Below are 9,568 nucleotides of genomic sequence, written 5' to 3' on the forward strand. Positions count from 1 at the left end.
TGCAGCATGAATTTAATTTAGGCCTTGATCCAGACTGCATCCTCTTGGAGCTGATCCTCTAGCTCTCTTAAGGATCCTTGTGAGCCACCCACCATCCTGTAAACAAATGCCCTTCCTGCTGGGATCAGCCATGCTCAGCTTCTGTTGACTGACACAAGAGTCTCCTCTCAGAGTCTCTATCTTGGATACCAGTTGCACCAACAAGCCATTATTCTTCCAGCAGTGGCATGACGTTCCTGCTGATCCCTCACTCGTCAGACTCCTCCTGTCATGACAACATACACTTAGGGATGGCGCATCTGTGGCCATGGAATGAGATTTCACTAGTTACCTTGGTTGTTGGTGCTAAGTGAATCAACCAGAAATGTAAGCAAATTTAATCTCAAGTACTTTTCTGCATGGGCAAGATGGGGCATGCGTTGATACTTGTTTCTGGTAACACTGGTAGGAGTCTTTCTTATGACACCAGAGAACGTAATACAGTAGAGTTTTGGCCAAAAGAAAGAAACGACAATGACAACAACAATAACAACAACAAAACCCTCCATAGTTACAGGGAAAACATTTTTTGTTATTTTTTAATAGAAAAGGAACAGTTTCAATATTCAGTTTATCTTCTTTATCCAGCCTCTTCTTTTTGTGTTGTAGAAATCCCATTGTGAACACTTATACTTCATCCATTGACTAGATGACACTGAACTTCACGATAGGAAACTTTCAGTGTGAGATGGATCATCTTGTTTCAAAGAGCAAAGAACTGATCCCTGAAAAGATTGCGAGACCGTGAGCTTCCATTGATAAAAACCAGGAATACAGGTTTTTCATATACTCCCAGCAAGTTACACGTGGAAGTAGAATAATTTCTTCCAAAACAAGAAGACAAAGATATCGTTAATCCTTTCAATTGCATTACTTTTAGCAGCCGTAAAAATAAGCCCAGCAACAAATACTCAGGGTCTTAAATGAAAGCAGAGTGGATTTAAGAGAATTGGAGCAGAGGGCACAATGAAAGTTCCTTTGCTTTCATTTTGAATTTTGTGTGTGTTCAGTTGTCCAGCGACTGTGACTCCATGAGGGAGGGTGATCATCCCTGCACAGCTGCGAAGCGTAGGGGCCATGGTTTCCACCTTTTTTCCTCCCATGTCTCTGTCAATCTGGCTTCCACTGAAATCACTTTCACTAATGCACTAATAAATCCCCAACGACTTAATCTACCTATCTATGCTGCTGTGTCACACTGCTACTTTCATTTTCTTGCAATTCTTGCCTTTACTGAGCTCTACATTCTTCCTGTTTTCCTTCTCCCTTTCTGGCCAGTCCTTCTCCATCTCTCTCACTGGCTCGTCCTCCTCCCCGCCGCCCCCCAACTAAGGCCGTAGTTCTCTCATGGGTTATTTTCTCTTCCATTCCACATGCTTTTTCTTGGTGATCGTGTCCATTTTCATGCCTTCTGACAATCACCAGTAACCAATGACCAGCACGTACATACTTTCTGAATTTCAAATCCCTGTCTCCAATAAGCTCCTGGACCCCTCCACCTGAATATTTTGCTGTCACCTCAAATTCAAATTCAGTGTCTCAGTCTGGATTATTATCATTTTGCTCCAAACCTCCGCTTTTATTGTTTTTTTAGACAGGGTCTTGCTCTGCACCCCCGGGTTGGAGTGCAGTGGCATGATCATGGCTCACCACAGCCTTTACCTCCTGGGCTCAGGTGATCCTCCTACCTCAGCCTCCTGAGTAGCTGGTACTACAGGCACGCACCACCATGCTCAGCTAATTTTTTGTAATTTTTGTAGAGATGGGATTTCTCCATATTGCCCAGCCTGGCCTGGAACTCCTGGGCTCAAGCGATCTGCCCTCCTTGGCCTCCCAAAGCACTGGGATTACAGGCGTGAGTCACTGTATCTGACCAAACCTTCACTTCTTATATTCCTATATTAACTGCCCAGAAAGCTCAAAATTATCCTCAGCATGCCCCTCCCTCCCGTTCCACACTCATTCACCAAATTCTACAGATTCTGCCTTAGAGATTAATCGTAAACCTGGCCCTCCTCTCTATCCTTCTGGCCTTTGCCTCAGTGCAGCCCCCTTCCCCTCTCTATGGCTGCAGTCCCTGACACATCCCCACACTGCTTCACAGTTATCTTGCACCACATGAGACAGACTGCTTGGGCAGCCAAGGGAGGAGAGCTCCAGCAGACCTAGGAGGCCAAGCAGATGGGAGCCAGCAAAGGAACAAAGGTTATCCACGGGGTCAGGACCCTGGGGGATCCTGAGGCTTGAACGGAAGCTATAGTTCTGCAATTGTAGCAAGTCCTGCCTCCAGCAGTGACCAAGCTGATCCCTAACTCCTCGGAGGATTCCCAGGGTAGGAAGGAAGCTGCCCCTGGCCATAGAACTCATTACCCTAAAATACCACCTCAATTCCATCGCTTCCCAGTCCCCAGTCTGGTGATTCCCCATCATCCACAGAATCCAAAGAGTACACTTTCTATTTCCCACCGAGTACTCCAGGATCCCGTAATTGTTCACGCAGCTTTGCTGTTGAGTATGTCAATTACTCACCTAAATTAGCCATTCCCCTCTCTCACACTTAACTATTGACTGTGATTTTCCAGCCTCTGAAATTTGCCTATGCCTTTTCTCCTCCTAGAATCGTGTCCTTTAAGTCTTCAAACCTATCTGTTTAGGTCTTATGGGGTTTTTCACTTGTTAAACCAACACATATTTAGAACTAACTAGGGGCCACGCCAATTCTAGCAAAGAAGACTAGAGCTCTCCCCTCAAGGAGCACTTAGTCTACTGGGAAAGGTGGACAAGGAAAAGGAATTTGCATTACAATGTGATAAATTCCACAGTGATGTTGCTGTATGATGTCCTGGGAAAACCTTTCTGGGAATCTCTCAAATCTCATCACCATAGAGATGTTCACATTAACTTACAAAGAAACCATTTCCTGTCTTCTGAACGCCAGGGCTATGATTCTCAACTTTGTTGTACAAAGATTCATCTGGGGCCTGTAGTCCCAGCTACTCGGGAGGCTGAAGCAGGAGAATGGCATGAACCTGGGAGGCAGAGCTTGCAGTGAGCCGAGATTGTGCCACTGCGCTCCAGCCTGGGCGATAGAGTGAGACTCCACCTGAAAAAAAAAAAAGATTCATCTGAGGGCCGGAGGCGGTGGCTCATGCCTGTAATCCCAGCACCTTGGGAGGCTGAGGCGAGTGGATCACGAGGTCAAGAGATTGAGACCATCCTGGCTACCACAGTGAAACCCCGTCTCTACTAAAAATACAAAAAATTAGTCGGGCGTGGTGGTGGGCACCTGTAGTCCCAGCTACTCAGGAGGCTGAGGCAAGAGAATGGGGTGAACCCGGGAAGCGGAGCTTGCAGTGAACAGAGATCAGGCCACTGCACTCCAGCCCGGGCGACACAGCGAGACTCCATCTCAAAAAAAAGATTCATCTAGGGAAGCTTTTTTTATACACATTCTCCAAAGTCTCACTTTCAGAAATTCTGATTCAGTCGACCTGAGATTCGGCCTAGGAATAAACATTTTTCATAAACCCCTCAGTGATTTTAATACAGGAGAGGCCACAGGTCACACTTAGAACAACATTGCTAATGCGTTTATTGTTTTTGCAACTCATAGACCATACCAGATACTTTCTTGTAGTCTACATGCTTACATGAATGGCTTATCTAGTTTGCTAAATAATAGAGCTTTAAGAGCAGAATATTTTACTTATACATCTTGTTTTGTTTGTTTGTTTTGAGACAGGGTCTGTCGCCCAAGCTAGAGTGCAGTGGCATGATTGTGGCTCACTGCAGTCTTGAACTCCTGGGCCCAAGCAATCTTCCCACCATAGCCTCCCAAGTAGCTGGGACTACAGGCAGGTGCCACCGTGCCTGGTGTATTTTATTTTATTTTTTTTTAACAGAGACAAGATCTCACTATGTTGCCCAGGCTGATCTTGAACTCCTGGGCTCAGGTGATCCTCTCGCCTCAGCCCCCCAAAGTGTTGGGGGTTACAGATGTGAGCCACTACGCCCGGCCTTCTTATACATCTTTATACTCCTTCAGGGCATAAGAATAGTACATGAGTAATTGCATATCTTTTGTACTTCGTAAGTCTTTAACAATTTTAGTATAGTCATATTTTGTATTTAAATTTTGATAACTGTATATTGATTTCATAATTTAATTTTTTTAAAAAAAAGATTGATGTGAGGACATGTTGCTGCTGAGAGGCTAAGAGATGCTAGTGACAAGGTGAGGTGGGGATGGGAGGTGCTCCTGCACCCCAGGGGCCTACGCTCTCAGGTGGGGGCGATGCAAACAGGGCGCCTGCTGCACAGACCAGCTCAGGGAGGTTCAGGCTGCACTAACATGATGCTGAGAGAATGTCTTAGAAAGGTGCCATTGGGCCTTCATGGGTGGTGATCTTTGTTCTTTTATTAATTTTTGTAGAGACAGGGTCTCACTATGTTGCCCAGGCTGGTCTTGAACTCCTGAGCTCAAGCCATCCTTCTGCCTCGGTCTCTCAAAGCACTGGGATTACAGGTGTGAGTCACCACGCCCAACCTAGAGGCTGTGTTCTTTAAAGTCAAATCTGAGGCTGGGCATGATGGCTTGCACCTATAATCCCAGCACTTTGGAAGGCCGAGGCAGGTGGATAACTTGAGGCCAGGAGTTCGAGATCAGCCTGGCCATCATGGCAAGACCCCATCTTTACTAAAAGTGCAAAAATTAGCCGGGCGTGTTGGCGCATACCTGTAATTCCAGCTACTCGAGAGGCTGAGGCACGAGAATCTCTTGAAGCCGCGAGGCAGAGGTTGCAGTGAGCCAAGATTGTACCACTGCACTCCAGCCTGGATGACAAGAGTGAATAAAATAAAATAAAATAGTCAAATCTGACCTCCTACCACATCCCACAATTGTGACAAGCCATTCTCTCAAACGATGTTTCCAGTGGCAGTTTGAAGAAAATTCGGAGGGAAGCCCATGAAGCCTGACTCCCGCCCAGCTGGACGCTGCCTGCCTTTGCTTGTAACCTCCATTAGGGCACCGTGTCTGACCATACCTGCCTGCAAAGGCTCTAGGGCTTGCAGGACTTCTGGAGCAGCTGTACTGAGATGTGGGTCTCAACCATGTGGGTTTGGTTCTGCCCTCTCTATGCTCGGACTAGATCTCTTTCTAGACGTAAACCTAACTTCCCCTGTGACGCCACATGCGCTGGGCCAGGGATTGTTGCAACCTCCACAGTTCCTGGACCACCCACTCAGCAGCATCCCAGATGGTGAACCAGAGCCCTGGTTGGGCCTGGAAATCACTGGAAGAGAAATAAAAGAGGATTAAGCTGGGATTACTCTTCCTTCTTATTTACCACTCCCTGAGAGCTCTTCTTCCCCAGCCTCTGCAGCTGGCCTCTCTTCACAACTGAAACTACCAGCCCCCTTTTGCCCCCCATCATATAGCATTAGCCCTACTCTAATCTTTCTAGAAAGTTCTTGCTCTAGAGTCCAGAACAAGTCCAGATATTGAATAAGGCATATTTTGGAGCTCAGGACCCAGTAGGATGTAGCCTAGTAGCTGTAGCAAAACAGGGAAGATTGGTTAGAAGTGGACCCAGAACTAGAACAGGATGGAGCCCAACTAGTCCCAGGTGCTGTGATGGCACCCACTGCGGTAGTGCCATCATTGGGCATACTCCTATGCCCTAGTCCATGCTCAGGGACAGGTGGAGCAAAGCACCTGGGACCTAGAGATACAGTCAAATAGAATTAAGCTAGTCCATTGGTGGATCAAGGGTCCCTAGCCACTGGGCTGAGTTTGAGGACGTTTTCTTAGCGGGGACTGTACTGCCAGGTAATTTAGCAGAATAGGGAAGCAACGCAAGAATCCAGCTGTCAGATCTGTGGGTCAAAGAGCATACGATGACTTCTGAGCAAAACTAGTTTTGATATTTGAACAAAACTAGAGGGAAGAGGGCTGAGGCTTGGAGATAGGCTTCAGGAATCCTGCCTGCCTGTGATTCTCCTTATAGAATTCAGAGGAGTAAACAATGCCCCATGCCAGGACTGACATAGAATGCGGAGAGGGTAACCCAGGCAGCCCCAGGTACTCGCCTGGGTCCAAAGGCCAACAGTGGCCTTCAACACTGCAACATTTCTTTACTATACGAGTGGTATCCTCCATACTCACATGTCATGGTTTATGCTATGTAAAAATTAGAATTGACCTGTAGTCCCAGCTACCGGGGAGGCTGAGGTAGGAGGATCCCTTGAGGAGCCCAGGACGTCAGAGCTGCAGTGAATCACGATCATGCCCCCACACTCCAGCTTATGCAACAGAGTGAGACCCCCATCTCAAATAAATAAATAGGCTGGGCATGGTAGCTCATGCCTGTAATCCTAGCACTTTGGGAGGCTGAGCTGGGTGGATCACAAGGTCAGGAGTTCGAGACCAGCCTGGCCAATATGGTAAAACCCCGTCTCTACTAAAAATACAAAAAATTAGCCAGGTGTGGTGGTGGGCGCCTGTAGTTCCAGCTACTCGGGAGGCTAGGCAGGAGAATCACTTGAACCCAGGAGACAGAGGTTGCAGTAGGCTAAGATCCCACCACTGCACTCCAACCTAGGCGACACAGCGAAACTCTGTCTCAATAAATAAATAAATTCAGATTTGATCACCATGTGTGCCTCTTCAGAATATCTACTGAGCAAAGTGGGGAAACAGGATTAGAAACAAGGTTAGTATCTTTCGTTTTTATAGGAACTTAGTGGAAGTGAGAATCTTTAGACGTTCCATCTAGTCTAACCTACCAATGTAAGCTGGGACTCCGTAAAGTCCATTATTTTAATTTCTAGAAAAGAATTCCAGGGGCAGATCTATTGATATTGCCAAAGAAAATTTTAAAAATGAAATGCTTATCACTTCTTGGTAGATATTTGTGAAAACCTCATATACTTTATATACTTTGTATTTTTTATTGGCAAGAGGTCATATAGGCTAGCTTATGTGGTGGGATTTGCTTTTGTTAACATCAAGGGAGGAATGCTAGTTAATTTGTTTGGATGGATGTGTTCTAACATTGCTCTAAAAATTATTGCTGGGCATAGTAGGATCATACTAGGATTTCTGTCACCAGAAAAGCCCAGCCTCACTGTCCTTGATGGCTTACTCTGTGGTCATGGGGCTCAGAGATGCAGAAGGGTACACCTACCTACTTTCCCACTGTCCATTTTTGCTCACTCTTTTATTTATTTATTTTTTTAATAGAGTCTCGCTCTGTTGCCAGGCTGGAGCAGAGTGGCACAGTCTTGGCTCACTGCAACCTCCGCCTCCTGGGTTCAAGCCATTCTCCTGCCTCAGCCTCTGAGTAGCTGGGACTACAGGCACGCACCACCACAGCCAGCTAATTTTTGTATTTTAAGTAGAGAGGGGGTTTCACCAGGTTGGCCAGGATGGTCTCGATCTCTTGACCTCATGATCCGCTCACCTTGACCTCATGATCCGCCCGCCTCGATTTCTTGATCTCATAATCCGCCCACTGGGATTACAGGTGTGAGCCACCGTGCCTGGCCGCTCACACTACTTTGTAGCAGCCGCTACTCCCTTCACCCCTTCCCTATTCAATGGCCATAGAAAGTGTCTGGTCATTCCTTTTCCTACTGTATCTTTAAAATTCTATCAATGCAGTTTTTACATTCCATTTTCTTTAAGATGTTTGTTTATGCTGAAGAACTCATACAGAGATTTTTTTTTCTCTCTCTCTCTCTCAGGGGATTAGCATTTTAGTAAGAGCTGAATAATAAAACTAGACTGTAAAAGCCTGTCAGAAATGTAGTGGTGCATGGCTTACTTCTCATAATTGCCTGGGAACGATTAGGATTGAACTTTGTTGTTGTTGTTGTTCCAGAGTGAAAAAAACGGGCCAGTTTTCTCTGCCAGGTCACAAGGATGGATGTCGAAGGGGAGATGACCTGTGATATCTTATAAAACATAAATTCTAATTTTCTAGATAGAAAGGAGGATGTAGCACAAAGTGAGATGGAGTATTAATGAGTGGACCACCAGATCTGCTTCGAATGTTTTTCAGCCGCTGGTAGGTCTTACACTGTTGAAAACTTGAGGCAAACACATGTGTGCGCAAAGACATGGCAGTGATTTCAAGGAAATTGTGGACTCCATGGCCCTCAGATTAAAGAAAATCCTTGTAGGTCATCAAAATATTTTCTCTATCCTTTCGGTTCAACTTTAATCCAGAAGTTAGAATAAATGGATGAAATTTGGATTCCAGTCAAGCAAGAAATATACACAGTTGACTGTTAAACAATATGAGTTTGAACTGCATGGGTCCACTTTTACATGGATTTTCTTCCATCTTTGCCACCCCTGAGACAAGAAGACCAATTTTTCCTCTTCCTCAGGCTACTCAAGGTGAAGACGACAAGGATGCAAACATTTATGGGGATCCGCTTCCACTTAATGAATACTAAATATCTTTTCCTTCCTTCATGATTACAAAATATAACTCACAACATATGTGTTAATTAACTGTTTGTATTATCAATAAGGCTTTCAATCAACAGAAAGCTATTAGTAGTTAAGTTTTGGAGGAATCAAAAGTTATACGGAAATTTGGCCGGGCGCGGTGGCTCAAGCCTGTAATCCCAGCACTTTGGGAGGCCGAGACGGGCGGATCACGAGGTCAGGAGATCGAGACCATCCTGGCTAACACGATGAAACCCCATCTCTACTAACAATACAAAAAATTAGCCGGGCGTGATGGCGGGCGCCTGTAGTCCCAGCTACTTGGGAGGCTGAGGCAGGAGAATGGCATGAACCTGGGAGGCAGAGCTTGCCGAGATTGTGCCACTGCACTCCAGCCTGGGCGACAGAGCGAGACTTCGACTCAAAAAAAAAAAAAAAAAAAAAGTTATACGGAAATTTTTGATTACATGGGGGGCCTGTACTCCTAACCTCCGCATTCTTCAAAGGTCAAATTAAATATGCTTAGTATTGTGCTAGGTACCGAGGAACCCAGAAACATTGTAAGAGCTCATCCCTGCCTTCCAGGGCTTTGGGAAGACTGCACAAACTCACACGGGGTATCTTTAAACAAGACAGTATAGAGTTCAGTGCTAAATTGTGTGTTGTGGATGAAGAGTGCTACAGGCTCTCGAGAGAGGGAGGTCAATAGTTTAGTCAAAGAAAATTTCATAAAGATAAAAGGATTTCATTTGTACTTGAAATAATCTCTAGGGCTTAAACAGAGGGGGATGTGGTAACATTCCATAGAGACAATATAGCTCAGGAGAGACAGTACAGGTTTTGGCATATGGTACATCTAGGTTTGAATCACCACCCTGTCCCTTACAGGCTCTATAGCTGTGCTAAAGTTATTTAATATCCCTGAATTTTAGATTCTTCAACTGTAAAATGGGCATTTTTAAAGAATGGATGGGCCGGGCGCGTTGGCTCACGCCTGTAATCCCAGCACTTTGGGAGGCCGAGGTGGGCGGATCACGAGGTCAGGAGATCGAGACCATCTTGGCTAACACG

General features: G+C 45.7%; 1 protein-coding gene across 1 annotated transcript in view; it reads right to left on the reverse strand.

The window, feature by feature from the left end:
* Positions 1-550: 550 nt before the first annotated feature.
* EFCAB11 (EF-hand calcium binding domain 11) overlaps positions 551-9,568 on the reverse strand; it is a 347,717-nt gene continuing 338,699 nt past the window's right edge. The window contains exon 6 of the mRNA XM_011974310.1: positions 551-764. Coding sequence (XP_011829700.1) covers positions 743-764 — 22 coding nt within the window. The 3' untranslated portion in view covers positions 551-742. The remainder of the gene's footprint in view (positions 765-9,568) is intronic.

Source organism: Mandrillus leucophaeus, unplaced genomic scaffold (genome assembly GCF_000951045.1).
Source record: "Mandrillus leucophaeus isolate KB7577 unplaced genomic scaffold, Mleu.le_1.0 Scaffold144, whole genome shotgun sequence".
NCBI classification, from domain to species: domain Eukaryota; kingdom Metazoa; phylum Chordata; class Mammalia; order Primates; family Cercopithecidae; genus Mandrillus; species Mandrillus leucophaeus.